At 35.3% G+C, this 20,861-nt stretch overlaps 1 protein-coding gene across 20 annotated transcripts in view; it reads left to right on the top strand.

Moving 5' to 3' along the window:
• PPFIA2 (PTPRF interacting protein alpha 2) overlaps nucleotides 1-20,861 on the top strand; it is a 475,585-nt gene that overhangs the window by 123,957 nt on the left and 330,767 nt on the right. Inside the window, exon 1 of one of the 20 annotated variants that reach the window (XM_049694311.1) lies at nucleotides 17,798-18,214. The exons of 17 other annotated variants lie outside the window; for them this stretch is intronic. In XM_049694311.1, the coding sequence (XP_049550268.1) occupies nucleotides 18,134-18,214 (81 nt within the window). In that variant the 5' untranslated portion in view covers nucleotides 17,798-18,133. Of the gene's footprint in view, nucleotides 1-17,797; nucleotides 18,215-20,861 lie in introns of those variants that run through there. 2 more of the 20 variants (XM_033407177.2, XM_033407173.2) reach the window with 2 other exon arrangements.

Below are 20,861 nucleotides of genomic sequence, written 5' to 3'. Positions count from 1 at the left end.
CTACTTTGGCCTACTTTTAGTCTGAGTGGAGAAACCTTATGCCACCTAACCATGTTTTAAAGCTTTCCACCTTCCTGAATCACCCCTGATGATTACTGGCTTAGGTAAAATTAGAAAAATCAGTTTCTTCAGAATCAGGGACGTAGAGAACAGGCTGGTAGTTGCCAAGGGGGACAGGGGAGGGGGAGGGATGGAGTGGGAGATTGGGGTTAGCAGATGTAAGCTTTTATATATATAATGGATAAACAAAAATGTCCTACTGTATAGCACAGAGAATTGTATTCAATATCCTGTGATAAACCATAATGGAAAAAATATTTTTTAAAAAACTTGTATATATATATATGTATAACTGAATCACTTTGCTGTACAGCAGAAATTAACACAACACTGTAAATCAATTATACTTCAATAAAAAATATTAAAACTGAAAAAAAAAGAAAAAAATGAAAAATTAGTTCCTTAATTTTTATGGTTTGTTTTGATTACCAAATACTGTTATCTTCTTATTTTCACCAAAAACTCAGTGTATTATTTATATATTGGGAATAACTAATGTCTTTTTTTTTTCTAAAGAGTGAATATATATTTTGGGGCCTCCTACCTGTGCAAGTCTACAATTCTACTATGCAAAGTAGCTTGTTTAAAATGGACATTTTACTGACTTCCAGGGAATAGTGTTGTCACTTTGGTTTGTGTATATTGACTGGTCTTCATTCATTCAATAAATAGTCATTGAGTTGTAACTTTATGTGAGGCACTGTTCTAAGCCTTCAGGTTACAGCAATGAGCAAAACAAAATTCCCTCCCATTATATAATTTACATAATTCTAGTAGGAGGAGAAAATGAGTGAGTTTCATTCCTTGTCATGTGTTTTTGTATCAAATTTATATAAGAAAATGTCCACATACATATCTTAATCATCAGGACGTCTGTTCTTCGTTCAAATGTCTGGTTTTAGGAACTGTACCCATATACCCACCGGATACAATTGGGGATATACTGGATATACAATCTGAAAGCAGGTGGTGGTGGGAGTCTTATATTGTAAATGTAAGTTACTCTGACATCTTTGGCAGATCATTTCACTGCTTACATTTGTAAACTAGTGATATATCTTTCAGCCTTAGACAGAAAAAATAATGTCCCAATTCTATGTAGTAGATGGATGAAGTTAATGCTATATCATTTTGAGCCATTAAAATTGCCTAAGTTCCTCATCACTTTAATGAGCATTTATAATTTCCAGTTTGTATCTCTCATGACACTTATTCCTTTTTATCTACTCTTTGAAATTAGTTCGTGCATTTTGAGTCTCTATTTTCACTGTTTTGAATACTGCCTGAAAGTCTTTTATCTCTAAATAAGTTGGAATATTCCTCTTGAGGGACCCTACAAGATTGCTTTTCTATTCACACTTCCACTTAGTGCTTGCAGGAAGGCTAATCTCCCATTTGATTAAAATAGATTGATATTGGATGCAATTGGAGGTTCATTATCAAGCGTGCTCTTCATTGCAACTTCTGTCTTTCCCGAATTAGTTGTGGAAGAGCATATTCACTGTCTTGTTTTAAAAAACTTTTAAATGCATTTTTACCCCTTTACCTTAGAGTTAATATATTCCTGAAATGGATAATCTTCACTGTATATGTGTATTCTTATTCACATCAGTTTTATTTTCTTCTAGACTATAAATCTTCTCTCTTTCTTTAAATTATAATTTACTTAACATTATTGCTAGATGACCCTGGTTGTCCCCAGTATGTTTTCTTTAGTTTTGGAGGTTTTGTAACTGAGATGTCATAATTCTGGGGGAAAATCCAAAGTATTGACAACCTGGGCTCAGTCTATTCTATCCGGTCCATTTTTCCCAGACCTTCCCTGACTGCTTCAAATGTCAATTTTTTTCATCTCTGACCTGCTTTCTTTTTAAGCTTCTGCCAGTGCTTTTAAGCCATGTTTACCAGGACTCTAGGACTGTGTCAAGATGCCCCAAGGACAGTCCAACAGGGACTCTGAACAGGCAGGTCTCTGATTCTGCTACTCTGCCTCAAACAAAGAAATCCCACTCTTGTATATCTTATATTGTGGGCTTCCACATTTAATTTTATTTAACATACATTCTTCCATTTAGAAAAAAGTTCAAATTACTAGTTACTGGATTATATCAACATTTTACTCAAAGAATCTATATTATACCCCTTAACACTGACATCTAGCCCTCCAGATTATTTTGGTGTTGGTGTTGAACTCTATATCAAATTGCAAACACATGTTGTTTATTGGTATATTCCCATCCTGGCCTTCCATTAAAGTCAGAATAGGATAATATTTATGTGATAATTTGTCACTTCGTTGGTCACCACTGTGGGTTTATGTGACCTGGTTGGCCAGGAAAAGGCCACCTCCTTTTTCAATCCACCTGGCTTGTTGTCCAAGTTATCAGCTTGGACAAAAGCCTCCCCACTCTAGATAGGAGGCTCTTGCTTCAAGCAGGAGCGTAAGAGTGGGCTGCTCCACCAGTGAAATACCAATCCTAGTGTGATGCTTACTGGCGCCTCCTTTTAGCTCCCTTTAGCTTTTAGCCTTTTAGCGTCTTTTGCTGGTCCTTCCTCATTTCACTGGATTCTGTAATATTGGGGTGCTGGAAGATTCTCTCTCTACATTTACTCCTATACACTTAAGCCTATACACTGAAGACTCCCAAATTTATAGTTCTTTCCAGGATTCGCCATTGAAATCCAAGCTCCTTGTCCAACTACCTCCTTGACATATCCTCATGAATGTCTAATAGATATCTAAAACTCAACATGTTGAAAACTGTGCTCTCGATGGTCCTTACAAACCTGATCCAACCGTAATCTTCCCATCTCAGTTTATGGCCACTCCATCCTTCCATTTGTGGTAGGTAAAATTCTTGAAATTTTGCTTGTCTCCTATTTCCTTCACATCCAAATCTACCTTCAAAATATTTTTAGAGTCCAGCTAGGTCTCACCAACTTCCCCACTACCACGTTGGTCTGAGCCACCATCTGCATTTACTTGCTCAGCCTCCTAGCTTGTTTTCCTTGTTCCACTCTAACCACCCCTCTCCATGCTGTTTTCCCAACCAACCAGTTCTGAATGGTGACTTAACTCAAAAGAAGCAGTGTGATGATGTTCACAAACAATCTTTGTGTTTTGATTTTTATAATTATATATATATATATGCAAGTTTGTTAATAATTAAAGATGCTTTTTTAAAAAAAATTATATCCGTCTTCTGAATTGTTGTATCCTCAGTGCTTAGTGCAAAAGTTAGAATGTTATAAGCACTCAATTAACAATTGTTGAATTAATGAGTGAGGGATCTCATTTAGAGAAGTTTGGCAGGTTATTGTTATCTATAAAAGTGCCATGGGAGCTAGTGGGAAGCAGCCACATGGCACAGGGATATTGGCTCGGTGCTTTGTGACAGCCTGGAGGGGTGGGATAGGGAGGGTGGGAGGGAGGGAGATGCAACAGGGAAGACATATGGGAACATATGTTTATGTATGACTGATTCACTTTGTTATAAAGCAGAAACTAACACACCATTGTAAAGCAATTATACCCCAATAAAGATGTTAAAAAAAAAAAAAAAAGTGCCATGGGCATAAAAAGCAGAACTTTTTAATATAAAATGTTTTCCCAATTATTGAGAAATAATATATTGGTGATTAAATTTCAGTTTTCTTGGCTCTACCTTTTACATTTAATAACCATTAGCTGAAGCTAATTATTACCTGCATTCATTTATTTAATAAATATTTATTATAACTTTATGGCAAATATTGTCCTAAGCACTGGAAATACAACAGTTAATAAAACAGAAAAAATATATTAATCATAAAATGAACAAATATATAGATATATAATGAAGTGAAGAAAATAAAGCTGATTAAGGGAATAGAGAGCTGCAGTGGGGATTGGGAGTATACTTTTTACACTCTCTTCAGATAGGGACTTCTGGAAGTGTTGACATTTGGGCAGACACTTAAATAATTCATAGAAGGAACTATATGAATATTGGGTGGGCTTGGGGGAGAGCCAGGCAAAAGGAATAGCATTTGCAAATACTAAGGGGAGGATATGCTTAATATGGGATTTGAAATCACAACTAACTAATCTCTTCTTCCCTTGCTCTAGTTCCTGTCCTCCTCCCCTGCTCTACTTCTTTCCATTACACTTATTCCTTTTTGGGGTACAATATAATTTACTTATTATGTTGGTGGTTTCTGCACTTCTTTCCCACTATAGTGGAAGCTCTACAAAGAAGGGTATTTGTTTACTGTATTCACCAATGTACCCTAAATGCCTAGAATAGCATATGACTCATAGCTTGTGCTAAGTAGATCTTCACTGTATCAGTTGACATCATATTTTGGGGCCTGCAAGGAGACTGTGTGGCCACTGGATAGTGTGCAGGGGCATAATGGCATGAAGTAAACAGGCAGGGCCATGATCAAATATTGCATGGCTTTGTAGGCTTGGAAAGGACTTTGGATTTTCTCTGAAGTGTGATAGGAAAGTATTAAAGAGTTGAGAGAAAGAGAATGGAATAGTCTGATTCACATATTTACAGATCTTATAGGCTGCTGTATGAAGAACACAATTCACATTTTCTAGGAGCTCCTAGTTGAGTGGACAGGTGCACCAATATGCTAATAACTCACCTATTGCAGACCTTGTTAAGGGCTACAACTGAGGTGCAGACTAGTGGAGTGAAAATAAAAAAGATTCTGGACTGGTGAGACTTCATAGCAGAGGGGGCACTGGATCTGGATCCTGAATTTCAGTAAAAAGGGAATTCTGGGTAACAGAAGGCAATCAAGAAAGGCAATACAATCTATTGGTGAAAAAAAAGAAATTTAGAAAGTAGATTTGATTCTGAGTGAGAGGGTAATGATGACACTAAGGGCTTTACATACATTATCTCACTTGACTTTCACACCACCACCAATGAGTTAAAACCTATTTTAATCTCCACTTCTCAGAGAAAGAAAACTGACACTCAGAGAGACTAACTCAGAGTTTTATTGGTCAAGAAAGTAGAGGCATGGGGATTTGAATTTGGATCTGTTTGACACGAGAGCCCATGTACTGAGTTGATGATTTAATGATAATACAATCATAACTCAAAGACATATCCTATTCCTTGCATCTAATCAGTTCAACCAATTAACATTTTTTGCATGACTGGGGTTTCCAGTGTATATAATGCTGTCCAAGACACTGTAATCATATTACTAATTATGTGTCCTTTTGATAATTAAATCAAAGCATTTATAATACAGATTTCTGCCTTTGTTATGAAATGTTAATATTTATGTTCCTTTCATTTATTTATGTGTGGTGAATGTTAATTACAAGGCAGATAAATTGAAGGAATTAATAAATGCCCACAATTTATCGTGACATAATAAACTCTTAATTCTATGTCCGCATGGCCTCCTAATCAACAAGCTGCAAAACTGACTTGACCAGAGTCATTTAGGAGTCTGTGCACATTTATAGCTAAGAAGGTGTAATTCAGTAATAATAATTCACTGTCAATGTGTTCAAAATGAAGTTTTGCTGAGGTCATTCCCTAAGTGGTGGTTAATCATTCATTCCTTATTTAGTTATTGCACTGAAGAATGTACTAATAACACAAAACTGGTCACATGACCTGGATTTAGAAGAGAGGGTAAACATAAAAAATGGAATTTAATGGAGAACAAGGTGAAAAGATAAACTTCTCAGAGAGGAAATATTAGCCAGCAAATTTTGAGGACAAGGGTACACTAGATGAGTGTTTCTCAACCTGGTTCACATAATGGCACAAAGAGAAAATCATGAGATTTCTACATCACAGTAATGTAGACAGAGGAGCATACTCAAGCCTACAATTGAGTACCTCAGGAGCTCTGCAAGTCCCAGACTTTGAGGAGTCACCCTGAAACTGAGAAACTGGTGTTGCAGCACACCTGTAACCTATTTGCAGCACACTAGTTGAGATGCTCTGTCCTAGTTAGCTCAGAAAGATTCATGGTGTGACCAAGAAGAGCAGGATATTGTTATCTCTCTTATATTCAGCTTGACTATAAAATAAAAGAATTGCACTATGTCAGTGATCCCTTAATCTTGTTTGTACGTTGAAAAACAAACAAGATTAGAAAAATACTAATTTGGCATCCTTAAACTAATTAAACCAAGATTACTAGAAGTGAGGCCTAAATATTAGTATTTTTTAAAGCACCCTAGAGAATTCTAATGTTGGAAGATTCTAATATTGCTAGATGATTGCTAGGGTCTTTTATGTCTCTAACTATCTGAGATTTTAAATAATGTTTGGAGATAGTATATAGCAGCCTAAGTTTAGAGGCGAGTGAATATGTGGATGCATTAAAGGGACAATCAAGGGAAATCTGTAAAAGAGACAGTCCTAGAAAAGAGATTGCAAGCCATTGGCAATGATGCTTAAGAAGATCCCTTGTAGCCCTGAAATTGCCAGGAAGCTTCTCTTTCTCGTTGTGACAAAATGAAATAGAAGTATCAGTCTCAGACTTTGAGATGAGAGAAAAAGATAAGCATAGGTGCAAATACATGTAAGCGTATAAAGAAAGGGATTTCACTATAAAACTACTGTTAATCTGTGGAGGGTGAGTGAGCAAGCAGGGGATAAAGGCCTTAAATAGATTGGAGAAAAGTTTATTCAGCTGCTGAGGAGAAAGAGGGAAATAATGAGGGACAGGCAGCTTAGGGAGCACTGTTGAGGTGGAGCCTGGCAAGCTTGAAAGTGCATTGGTTGTATGATGTGCTCCAGCAGCACACATCAACTCAGGTTGTAGCAGAGAAGATGGACAATTGGATTAAAACAATTCTTTACTGAATGAATCAAATAAAATTATGTTAGGAAAATAGGATGATGATATCAGCAAGAAAATGGAAGTCATAATAGACCATGGATTCTTGGTTAAGTGTGGAGAGAGTGGAAATAAGAATTGGCTGATAAATTGGGAGAAAACTGGATTAAATGATGTCTATTTTCATGCTGTCCAAGAAAAAATATAGTGGAAATATAAGAATATGGGAATGAGAGAATGATGATTGATTGTTCTGGGAAATACCCTCTCTACCATGTGGCAGGGATCCCATTAAAGTAATACTTCTGGCCTGACTTGTACTCTTCCAAGGAGAAATGATTTCCTGGGTAAGCCAGTCTGAGAGAATGAACTGGGATGCATGGCTTACTTTTTCGGTCCCTCATTTTATCAGTTTGTGGAACTGCCTGCCTCAGGGGCGCAGGCATTCTAAACTGCTTTTTGCCACACTGTAAACTTTGTAGCTTCTCTTAACCCACACATCTATAGCCAAAGCCTTTAATTTAAGGAGGTAAAGTCCACTGATTTGCTCACATATCTAAGCTATGTTCTTTAATATGGTTATTTTTCAATATTCTCTCTCTCCCCTACATGATTAATTCATACCATTCTCTCACTTCTCAAACATTCAAAACACCCTTCCCCAACCTACCCTCAGCTGATGGCCTTGCTTCTTAAGTTCCCAAGGATTTGCACAAACTCGTACCACCACAGTTACCAGCATAGGGACTCACATACTCTGCCTTCCACCTGTTATCAAATATGGGGTCCTCTTCCTCTGTAAAGCCAGTCTCTGTTCTCATAGATTCTGTCTCCTCTCAGCTACTCAAGGGCCTTGCTCCAGAAATTTGCCTCTTTTCATTCTGCATCATCAGTTTTTCATATTCTACTAGAGCCTTTCCCTCAGTACAACATGTACTTATTTCTCTCCTTCCTTTCTTTGCCAGCCACTGTCCCACTTCTTTAATTCCTTTTGCAACAATATGCTTTAAAGTGTTGTAGAAACAGTCTCCAATTTCTCTCCTCCCATTTTATCTTAAGCTTAACTTCAATCAGCTTTTCTTCCAACCCTCCACCAAGCCAACCTTCACATTGTTAAATCCGAGGGCCAATCTTCATCTTAATTGATCTCCCAGCATCTGATACGATGATCACTCTCAACCCTTGGATTCAGGTTTATCAGTGGCCTTTCAGGATGCATTACTGTCTTGGTCTTCCCCCTACTTTGCTGATTGTTTCTACTTATTCTCCTTTGCTGGTCTCCCAGGATACTTACTGTTGGAGTGCATTAGGGCTTGGGCTCTTACCTCTTCTCTCTATTTACATTCACTTCCTGATGACTTCATTCTAGTCTTTTGGGTTTTAGTCTGTATGCTAATTTGGGCTCCAGATTTGTATATTCAACTTCCTTTGTAACGTCCCTATTTAGATGACTAATAGAAACCTCAAACTTAACATGTGTAAAACTGAGCAACTGAATTTTCCCCAAACCTGCTTCTGTGGCAGTCTTCTCCATCTTAGTTGGTGGCAATCTCATTCTTCCATTGATCAAGCCAAAAACTTGAGCAACTGCTCAGGTCAAAGGACTTGCAGTTGTACTGGATTATTTTCTGTCTTTCACAACCCACAACTGATCCATTAGGAGAATCTGAACACTTCAATAATTTTAAAATAAATAGTTCGTCAGATATACAGTCACCTAAAAATTTTTGGATGTATGAAATCAATCAATTAATCATGTGTAAATCCCCTTTTCATATTCTGTACTGAATTAAAATCAGTGGTGGATAAAGCAGTGCCAAGATATAATTTTGAGTTACAGTGTGGTTTTGCAATCAGATAAACCTGATTTCAAGTTAAGTGACTTTCTCACTTACCAGCTGTGTGACCCAGACAAGTTATAATTTTTCTAAGACTCAGATTCTTTATATATAACTGAGGAATAAAATACCTCCTTTAGAAGGTTTTGTAAAAGTCAGCACTATGACTGGCATAGAATATCATTCAATAAATGGTAACTATTGAGCCATTGTTTTTGCTCTTAACAGAAAATAAAACAGGATAGTGATTGGCTTTAGCTTCCAAAGAAAATTCTTGGAAAAAGTATAATTAAGGAGGAAATAATGTACTTGCTACCATGACAATTTGGCAGTAGAGATTTTAAAAAGAAAGAAATAGTCTAAAGATTAGTTTAGTTCACTCCACAGTTTTGCGTAATATTGCCCTTGTTCCTGTGTTATTGCAATCTTTCTAATCTTAAACATGGGATTATGAATGGAGTGTCCATCCATATAAGTTAATTGTTTTAATTGTTTTCTTATTCCAAGCTAACCATGGTAATGTTATCCTAAAGGTCCTTGCATAGAATTGGTTACCATCATGATTTCTCTCATCCTATCAGTTAAATCTGTTTCTTCTGGGGTGGTATAAAGTGTTTAACATAAAGTGAACCGGATGACAAGCATTAGAACATCTGTCTTGTTTGCTTGGAATATACCTTTATTTTCTTTAATATGGTATTTCAAAGCTCTGGGAATGTGTGCATGGAGAATTTATGTGTACATTTGGGTGAGTGGATACATATGTGTGCAAAGTGAGCTGTCTCAACATATATATTTAACATCTATTTCCTAAACCGCTACATGGCATTATTTAATAAAAACAATATGGGTTGGTAGTTAGAATATCTGGATTTGTTCATTCTTCTTTTTGTACATTTCATTCAGCAAAGACTTGCCTATTATGTACCAAACAGTGCACTCAGCCCAAAGTTGGACTGTTAAATATACAACATATTAACTGTAAGAATCTGGGAATGAGAATAAAGATTTTTGAATTATCAGGACTAGTCAGCAAGTCAAAAAGAGATAGTTAATATTAAAATGCAATCCATGAGAAAAGAGAAGCAAACCAGCCAGAAGAGAATCTTTTTTTTTTTTTTTTTTTTTTTTTTGCGGTATGCGGGCCTCTCACTGTTGTGGCCTCTCCCGTTGCGGAGCACAGGCTCCAGACGGGCAGGTTCAGCGGCCATGGCTCACGGGCCTAGCCGCTCCACGGCATATGGGATCTTCCCAGACCGGGGCACGAACCCATGTCCCCTGCATCAGCAGGTGGACTCTCAACCACTGCACCACCAGGGAAGCCCCAGAAGAGAATCTTTAAAGCATTTCCCAAATATTTATTGGATGCCTATTCTATGGCATGCATGGTACTGGTTTTTGTTAGGGACAGACAAGAAGTTCCATATAAGCCACAACTTTTGCACACTAAGGAAGCTTCTTTTACCTCAAACTTTAGCTAGGAATTATGCTTCCCGATTTAAAAAGTAAAATTCAAATTCTTTATGAGCAACTGAGAATTCTCTGTATTCTGATGCAATAGTTCTAGTGCAGAGTATCTGAGAACATATATGGAAACTGGACAGTATATAAGATTTGTCCAGAGTGGAGGTATTCTGTTTGGTAACAAATGGCTAAGAATTTTGTCAATTTGTAAGGAAAATTGAAACTTAATGTAAAAACTGTACCATATAGTACAGCATGTAGGGCATATTCTGGTTCAAGTTCAACATATAATACTATATATGTAGTTATCATGCCATAGAATGGACCTCCTACTTCTCTACTAACTCTTTTCATGTGTATAAAGTCAGAGCTCTGAAACTTTTTCAGATATCATTATAAAAACCTGAGCTATGTGGGCATCTGGTATCCAGAGTGGTAGATGAGGAAATAGCATCCTATCATAAAACTTTAATGTGATTTCTGTAAAATCAGACTAATGACATATATTTCAGAACATGTAATAAACTTAACATAATGTAATGAAATTATTGACTTGTAGAATTTAGAGTTCTAATCAATTAATATTTTTTCTGCTAAAGGGCCAAACAAAACAAAAAAACTCAATGCTGAATTTCATACAATTAATATTTGTAATTTAAGCATAAAAATATTCATAGGCTACCATCATAATACATGTAAACATTTGTGAAAAATGTGGTTCAAGAGGGCTTCCCTGGTGGCACAGTGGTTGAGAGTCCGCCTGCCGATGCAGGAGACACGGGTTCGTGCCCTGGTCCGGGAAGATCCCATCATGCCGCGGAGCGGCTAGGCCCGTGAGCCGTGGCCACTGAGCCTGCGCGTCCGGAGCCTGTGCTCCGCAATGGGAGAGGCCACAGCAGTGAGAGGCCCGCGTACCGCAAAAAAAAAAAAAAAAATGTGGTTCAAGAGAAACCAGAGTGAAAGAGAACAAAAAATATGAAAACAAGATAGCATTTAAAATTTTTCTAAGTTGAGTTCTGAAGACAGTATACGTGCAGGTATGTATGTGTATGTATGTGTACACAGGTGTAATGTATATACACATATCTGTGTGTATATATGTACATGTGTGTATAATTTACACAATATATGTATATACATACATATATAGATACATATATAAAACTTTATGAGATAATGTAAAAATATAACACATTATTATCAAGATATGGATTCAAGCCAAATTTAATATTTTTGTTTTGCTATAAATGGAAGCTTGTCAATTTCAATTTCCATATGCTTGATTTTTTTTTCTTGGTCTACATGGTCACAAATCTTGAGGGATACTAAGAATTGTCTTTATTTGGGACACCCTCAGTGAATGGTTAACTAGCTAAAAAAAATTCTTGAACTTGGCAAAAAGTCTCTGAGGCATTAGAAGATTTTTTTTAATTGAAATACTTTAATGCAAGATCTCATTGCTAGACTTGATGACACCTGTTACGTTGAGCATCTCATTGGCATGGTACAAAATGCTGTTTCCCCTCAGTTCACCTGCCTTTCTTTCTGTTCTAACTGTAATAGGGGTCTGGTACATCCTCTCCCTTCAATAAAGATTTGTTGAATCAATGAGTGAGTGAATGAATGAACCAACCTTACAAACTTGTGCACAGCCAGCTGTATCAGAAAGTAGGAAACTCAGAAGCAGGATGTAAAAGTTTTGGCTATCTGTACAGGGTCATCTTTGCTGCGTCCTGAAAACTTCATGATATAAATACAAGGATACAGATATAGATAAAGGTGCATAATTATGAATATATATTTAGATAGATAAATAGATGATTGATAGATACATGATAGATAGAAAGGTAGATAGATAGCAATATATACTTAATTATCTTCCATATGTCATCCATATGGATTCACTAGGATGTATTTCCCATCTGGGCTGTAAATTTCACTCCATCTGGCATGACTTCTAACTGGATGCTTGGCTATAAAATTCTTTGTTATAATGCTGTGATGAAAATTGTATTGATATCTCTCCTCTCTCCTTTCCTCTTCCACCTCCTCCCCGTCTTTCTTCCTCTTCTTCCTTCTTCTGCACTCTCTCTCTCTCCTGTTCTTCATCCAGTATGGCACTTTACCCCTGAGCATTTATTGGAAACTAACAGCAAATGAGAAGCCCTTTTCAGTGTATTCCTTTAACTCCCCAAATTCTTATGATTGTAGCAAATTTTTCAGCTTGTTATCCAATACCTATAAATGAATGAAAGAAAAGCTATATTGAATTGCTTGTCTTGAAGCAGAATATGTCTAACAGTTATTTGTTGAAAAAAAATTATGTTGAAGGGATATAAAAATGTTTGTGCTTAATCTTCCTGACAGGATATGAAATAGTAGCTCTAAAGTATTTTTTTTTTTTTTACATCTTTACTGGAGTATAATTGCTTTACAATGGTGTGTTAGTTTCTGCTTTATAACAAAGTGAATCAGTTATACATATACATATGTTCCCATATCTCTTCCCTCTTGCGTCTCCCTCCCTCCCACCCTCCCTATCCCACCCCTCTAGGTGGTCAATCAAAACTACAATGAGGTATCATCTCACACCAGTCAGAATGGCCATCATCAAAAAATCTAGAAACAATAATTGCTGGAGAGGGTGTGGAGAAAAGGGAACACTCTTACACTGCTGGTGGGAATGTGAATTGGTACAGCCACTAGGGAGAACAGTATGGAGGTTCCTTAAAAAACTACAAATAGAACTACCATATGACCTAGCAATCCCACTACTGGGCATATACCCTGAGAAAACCATAATTCAAAAAGAGTCATATACCACAATGTTCATTGCAGCTCTATTTACAATAGCCAGGAGATGGAAACAACCTAAGTGTCCATCATCGGATGAATGGATAAAGAAGATGTGGCACATATACACAATGGAATATTACTCAGTCATAAAAAGAAACGAAATTGAGCTATTTGTAATGAGGTGGATAGACCTAGAGTCTGTCATACAGAGTGAAGTAAGTCAGAAAGAGAAAGACAAATACCGTATGCTGACACATATATATGGAATTTAAGAAAAAAATAAAGTATTTTTGAACTTTTTATAAAACCAAACTGATAACATACGTTTCAGAAGGCTTAAGAGTAATTATTCCCAGAGACAGAAGGGTATATTATATGACTTCTGGGAATCTTCTCTGTAAGTCTATTAAAAACAAGTGTCTGGCTTGAAGACTTTTATTTTACCCACTTTTTAAAAAAGTGTAATTTAGTTATCCTTTTGCTTTTTCATTTTCAATTATTTTCTGTAAAAATTCAAGTGCTTGAGATAGCTGGCATTAAACCTTCTAGAGTTAATATCGTTAATTTACTTCTGTTGGTGAAAGATATATCTTGAGAGATTTTAGGGAGTGGTTTGTGTGTAACAATTGAAACAGACATATTATTTACCCATCATGTGTCAAACATTGGCTGAAAACCAGTTGCTACCATCAGCACGTTACATTTTGTTTTACATAGTAATACTGTACTTTCTTTACTTTTAAGTTAATAATTAAAATAATCTTATTTTAAATCAGAGACAATTAAACTAAGTATGAAATTTCTTGACAAGCCACAGCCATCCTGGAAAGCTATTTGGAAAGCTAACCAAAAGTATGAGAATATGCCTCTACATTTCATAAATTTTTATTTTTTATTTTATTTTTTAATTTATTTTATTTTTGGCTGCTTTGGGTCTTCGTTGCTGTGCGCAGGCTTTTCTCTAGTTGCGGCAAGCAGGGGCTACTCTTCGTTGCGGTGCGCAGGCTTCTCATTGTGGTGGCTTCTCTTGTTGCAGAGCACAGGCTGTAGGCATGCGGGCTTCAGTAGTTGTGGCATGTGGGCTCAGTAGTTGTGGCTCACAGGCTCTAGAGCGCAGGCTCAGTAGTTGTGGTTCAGGGGCTTAGTAGCTGCACGGCATGTGGGATCTTCCTGGACCAGGACTCGAATCTGTGTCCCTTCCATTGGCAGGCGGATTCGTAACCACTGCGCCACCAGGGAAGCCCTCATATAATTTTAGAAGACAAGTATGTTCTAATTTTACTTGATTTCATAGGAATAGGGTGTTCATAGACTATCTCTTTACTAATTTCACTTGAGCAAATGTTTCTATATGAAAACAAACACACACCTAGCGGACTTACTTCTTATGCCCTGAAATGTTTTCAGCCATATTTTCCCAACTGTTCTATTTCTATGCCATCTCATATCTTTTCACACATGGATACTTCTCTTTGGAAAGACTTCAACCTCCTATTTTGGCGAGGGTCACTCTGATACATCCCTTGAATTAGATGCTTTTCAAATGACCTCACTTAGTCTCCTTTAGGTTAAGTCAGTTGTATTAATTAAACTGCATTTCAGTTGTCTTGCTAGTTAACTGTCTCTTACTAAATGATGTTTCTCCCACCAAATTTAAAGTTCCTTGAGCACAGATATTGTGTCTTTTATAGGTATGCCCCTAGCATCTGGAAACAGTACCAGGTATCTATAACCAAAATGGATAAGGTAGGATTCTGTATCCTAGCAATTTTCAGAACTGGGCACCACTTTTATTATTGCTACTAGGCAGAGAGAGAAAGTTGAGTTGTCTCCAAATAGACCTTCAGAACAATGAAATAATGTTATTATCATAAATAGCCTACATAGAAAAAAGAAAAGTTTGGGGAAGAATATATACTTTGGCAATTTCAGTGACATTTAGAATAAAGCAGTATGCTTAAAATAATTATGTATTAACACTATTTCTCCTTCCTCATTCTTTCAACATTAATTCATACTGCTTTCCTCCCCTCTCCACAAAAGAAATATGAAAAAGAAAGAACATATATTCTTATTGACCAAATACTTCAGATTTCCTAGCTTATATAGTTTGCTGGATTATGCAAATTCAGCAAATATATGAGATTATTCCAGGAATATGTGATATTATACCAGAAATATTTGATTTATTGTCTATTCTACAATAATAATAAGAAATATAGTGAGTCATTTGATCTAAATTATACCAGAACCAACTTACACGTAAGCATAAAAGTAAATGGGGGTTATAGTTGTACCATAATAATCTACTTGGCAAACAAATTTTTCCTTTAAATCCTGGGTTCCCAAGAAGCTTCAGGTTTGTTTTTGAGACATTTTTTCCACTCACAACTCTTGAGAGTATGAGTTACATGGTCCCACCCACCATAAGAGGAATTATGATCCCAACATTAATTTCAAGGGGGAAGAACCAAAAATTTATATATACATCACTGATTACCACAGCTAATATGTGTATATAGTTACTTTATTTGAGAATCAATGGAATAAACCCCATGTGGGCTAAGAAATCAGAAGGGTAAAAATGATTAATTTGAAAAACAAAATAATATGGCCAATTAAAATAATAATGGAAAACATGACTTTTCAAGTAAACTTGCAGTGATAATTAGAGTTATAGTTAAGGAGACTAATCATTTTAGCAAATAATACATACTTTATACAGGAAAAAACATTTTTTAAAAATAATTATTTGTGCTTAAAGAAAAAAAGGATGGGAGCACATCAAAGGGTAACAGGATCCACCCTGAAGGATCTCCCAGTGGCCAATGCTGGGACAATTTAAGCATCAAATAAATGGTATTATAACCCAAAGTATAAAATAAATATACCTGAGTCCATGCCAATATAAATAAATGATCGAAAAAATAATCGGATGAGAGAAGCAAATCTTCTGTACAGAAGAATTCCGTGTAACATATGTACCTACTCCCACCTCCAGGAGGTAAAGCTCAATTTCACCCCTCCCTATCACTTCTTTGAGAGCATGCTAATGACTAACTTCCAAAGAACAGAGTATGGAAAGGGAAAAATAGTAACTTTACAGTTGAAAAACCTAACAAATATTACTTTAAACAAGTGATGAAGGTTAACATCGCTAGTAATATGTGGATATCATGTACACCCAGTATGATGTGATGAGGTCACTTCATTTAATATGAGGTGATGAGAAAGTCACTTCACCCCTGTGGTATTCTTTTCCAAAACCCATAACCCTAGTTTAATCTTGAGGAAAACATCAGACAAAATAATATAAGCATCAGATCAGGAGATACCCTACAGAATACTTGACCAGAAATTCTTGATAGTCTTCTAGAGACTATCAAGATCATGAAAAACAAGGAAAAGCTAAGAAGCTCTCACAGCCCAGAGGAAACTAGGGAACCATAGAAACTAAATAAATGTGGTACCGTAGATTAGAACCTAGGATAGAAAAGGGACATTAATGAAAAGACTAGTGAAATCCAAGCAAAGCCTAGTTTAGTGAATAGTAATGTACCATATCAGTTTATTAGTTTTAACAAATGTACCATAGAAATGTAAGATGTTAACAATTACATAAATTGGGTGAGGGATATATGGGAACTCTTCATACTATCTTTGCAACTTTTCTATAAATCTAAAATTATCCCCCAATTGAACACTTATTTAACAAGTTATCTTCTGATTTATTTAGCAGCTTGCTAAGTAAACAATTACCTACTTACATAATTTACCATAATATAGGAATCCCATCTAAGGAAATGAAAATTTTTTCTACTTCTTCCCCATTGATATTATAAATTTGAATCATGACTAGACAATCAAAAGTAAAAATGAATAATAATTTAAGTTTTAAGAGCTCATCACCATCATATTACCTTTATAGTCTTCAGGTTCAAAGGAGGTGGTTCCTGGTTCTTGATTGTAAATAACTATGTCATCTTAGATACGTTCACAAAGACACCACTTTTGGTTCATTCTAGTCTCTGTCCTCCTGAAGTCTCCGCCTTTGAATGATGTGTAAATGGAACATTTATTTTTACCTCTAAAAAGTGTAAAGTCATCTGAATATGATCTTTTATACAGACTGAATAATCTGTGTGAAAAGACATAGAAAAATGAACATGCATTGCAACACAGCCTAAATATTTGTAATCAATATTTTTAGATCTTGGGTCAAAAATTTTCATGTATCTAAAATATGTTTTATTAATTGCTTTCTATATACATGAGTTAAAGTTGTAATTATTTAAAACACATGTATGGTACTTTTTAAAGCATTAATTGTGAAACAATTTTTTGAGTTAATGTGGGGGAAATAAGAAAACAATGATTACATTCATATTCATGATGTTCTTTAAGAGTTTAGAAAAGTAAAAATAATTGAAGCATTTTATTTGATAAAGTGCCTAGTATTATATAGCCTTACTGAATTATATGCCTTGCCCCTGAATGTCCTAGCCAGCTAAAATATGACTTGATCTATACATTTTAAAAAGAACTGTTCATTTAAAAAAAAAAAAAGGCTTTAAAATTTAAAATCTCGTTGAACAGACTGGGATTAACAAAGAGATTTAGAAACATACAGAAATAATCATGATGAAATAATAATTTGTTACTAGATACAGTTTTAAACAGTATAGGAAGCATGCTTCAGGTTAGTCAGAAGAGGTCCTCTGAATTACACTGTGCATGCTTCCCTGAAATGAAACTGTCTGTTATTGGTTAACCAGGATATTTAGCATAATCACTCTGCTAGACTGTGGTGGAGGGAGGTGATTATCACTGAGAACAGATGGGCAGGTCCACAGCACTGCCAGATTCTGCACAAGCTCCATTTATTGTTGGTTCTTGCTTTTTTTCCTTCGGTGTTTAAATTTTTTTTTAAACATTGTATGTTCTAAAGAACTAGCTGCACAAAAGGTCAGTAGCCGATGACCTTTCAGCTTAGATTTCAAATGTAGGAGAAAGATTCAAAATGCTATCACTGTGTATCTAAGAAGGATGGGGCAGATTTCATTTTACCCTCTAGCCTCCCTCAATGCATGCACGGATTTATCTGTACGCTAAGCTCTCTGCTCTGCATCTCTAGCTCCTTGTGGATTATATTGTCTCTCTGATCAGAAATGATTTTCTCGGATATGAACACCGTTTCTGGCTCCCCTAAAGTGCATCCTCCTAATGGGACCCGGTTTTACACTTTTCAAGTAAGTGTGCTTTAAATGGCTTCACTACTTAGGAAGTTAATATATAGTCAAACTTTTAATAAAGAGAAAAGTAAGGGAAGGAAAACTGCAAAGTGTGAAAGTATTAAAGGGGATGTAAGAGATAGATAATGTGCATGTCAGTTTAATCTGTTTTTTTTATATGGAGATGAGATGGCGTTAGGATTCTCTGTGAGTTCAAGCAAAATAATAGTGAACCCTTAATTTTCACAAGGATTCTTAAATCTGCTACAGTATCATCTTTTGAGAGTTTATGAGTTATTCTCCTGAAGTTGTTATTTATGGATGTAATATGGTGAAAATTACAGAGTTACTTCCCTGATATATCACAGAAAGGGTAGAATTAAAAGACATTTTAGGGAACTTTGCAAACTATGTTCTCTGGGCTTAGAAAAATGTTTTGTATATCATATACATAGCTTAACATAACTCCTGTTATTTAATTTTGTTATGTGTGCAATATACAGTCAATAATACAGTAGCTTAAGTACCAGGTTTAGTATGCTTTTCAATTTGAGATAAAGTAGAAACTCATTAAGATGGAAGATTTTGTGTTATCAAAAAGTCAAAATAATTTACAATATAAATGTAAATGTGAGTTACAAAGCTGTTACCTACTAAATATATTTCAACTGCCTGTGAATAAATCAGTCATCAGTCTAGAAAATGGTTGTCTAAAGTAAATCATATTCTACTTCATTTTTATCCTCAAATTGCATTTTTCAGTACTAAGGATTACTTTGCAATTCAGTCATATCATCATTAGATTAAAAGGAAAAATGAAACTCTTCTCTTCGTATATTTTACACTATGGGAATATAAACAGCCTAACATTTAATTATTTTAGCTATATAGTTATAATGCACTGAAAAAATAAGTGTAAAGACCTAGAGAATTAATATAGTATAAGCAGCATGAATTCTTTTGAAAGGGGGCTCTGAATAAATGCACATCTGATTGATTAAAGTCTCTTGCCTTTGCAAACTATAGCAGTAGCTATAATTACTCTCTCCCCCCCTTCTTATACTTCTGTTTTTAATTCTGTCGCCTCTCCTGCCTTACACTGATGTCTACTGGTAGCGCAAGTCTGTGCTGTTACAGAATATATTTACTTCCCAGTGGCGATCAGCTTATTGTGGCAGTGACTCAGAATGCAATTGCCCCAGGGCTGCTCTACAGAATTATTACTTTTTTCTTCTCCATACACTGAGATATAAACACTCCTTACAATATATCCCATAGCTGCCTCTTAGGGGCAGCTTTTGACATTGGGTATTCTGCTTCAGTCTCTTAAAGTTTAAGGGTCAGTGAATTCCATAGCTCAGTCATGACACAGGCTTTTTACAATTCTTTCAGTAGATCTTGCTGACACATTTCCTGGCAGGTGATTTTCTTTGAAAACACACTAGAATGATTTTTAACCACTTATTTTTTTGTTGATGTTATAACAATTCATGTAAAAACACTAGGATTTCAGATAAAATAGAAATGTTGGCAAATATGAACTCTGTTCTCCTACAGTTTTAAAATCAGAAAATGGTATTTGATCCTGACATTCATGATAACAGGCAATGTGTGTTTAACTTTTTGTTGCTATTGTTTGTTTTTGCTTTTGGGGGAAGAGAAGGAAGAAAGAAGGATGGTTTTTAAAGCATGAATATAAAGGTTTTTAAAAGTTGACTCTTTGCTTTTATTTTCAAAGGACTGAATTAAACAGAATTATTTTTCTTATATATATATATATTAACCTGTTTAATGCGGTATACTTTCTTTGGTTGAAATACTGTCATGAGAAATGAGATGCTGTAAAAGTAACAAACCGTTCGTCAAAAAATGTATCTTGTGGAAATGATTAGTTAAATTTTCAAAAGTGGTTCTCATTATAGAATGGCATAAATGCATTTCTGAAATGATTCTGCATCAAGGAATTGAGATTTTAATGCTTACTTTCTTAAAATTATTCTTGCACAAGAGTTAACATATGCAAAAACATTTAAGATAGCTTAGCATGAATGATACTGAGTTTCAGTTCCATCTTCTCATCAAATGTTTAAACTAGCTTGTCATTTTTGCTGAAATTGTACAATATTAAATTTTAAAAGTAAGATATAGAATGTATTTGACCTGAAGGGTTCAAAGGTAAAAAGACAACAAATAAGAAGCTGAAGGATATTCTAATTACAAGCCTTTCTTTTTCATTGTATTTTAATTTAGCCAAATACATTCATACTTCTACACACACATGCAAATACTATTTTGTATAGACTAACACTTGATTTAAATTAATTTCCTTATAAATGAGACCTCACTTCAATATTCCGTGAAGATAATTGTGTCTGCATGTTTCTATTCAGAGGTTCTTAGACCCTGGGTGATGCCAACACCCAATTTGCACTATATATTTTGTGCATAACTTATCACCCAAAATCAAATTTTAGAGTATAGTTGCCTAGAATGATTTTTGATTGACGAAAATTAAAATTAATTATAATATTTGTATGTATTAGAGTTGTCAATTTATGGGGCTCAAATATGTACAAATGGGAAACCTACCTTCAAACAAAATTATATATTTTATATATTTTTATATATATATATATATATATGTGAATGCAGTAAAAATTCTTTT

The sequence above is a fragment of the Orcinus orca genome, chromosome 11 (genome assembly GCF_937001465.1).
Source record: "Orcinus orca chromosome 11, mOrcOrc1.1, whole genome shotgun sequence".
Lineage (NCBI taxonomy): Eukaryota > Metazoa > Chordata > Mammalia > Artiodactyla > Delphinidae > Orcinus > Orcinus orca.
Note: the sequence above shows the minus strand (reverse complement) of the source record. Positions and strands in the feature narration are given on the sequence as shown.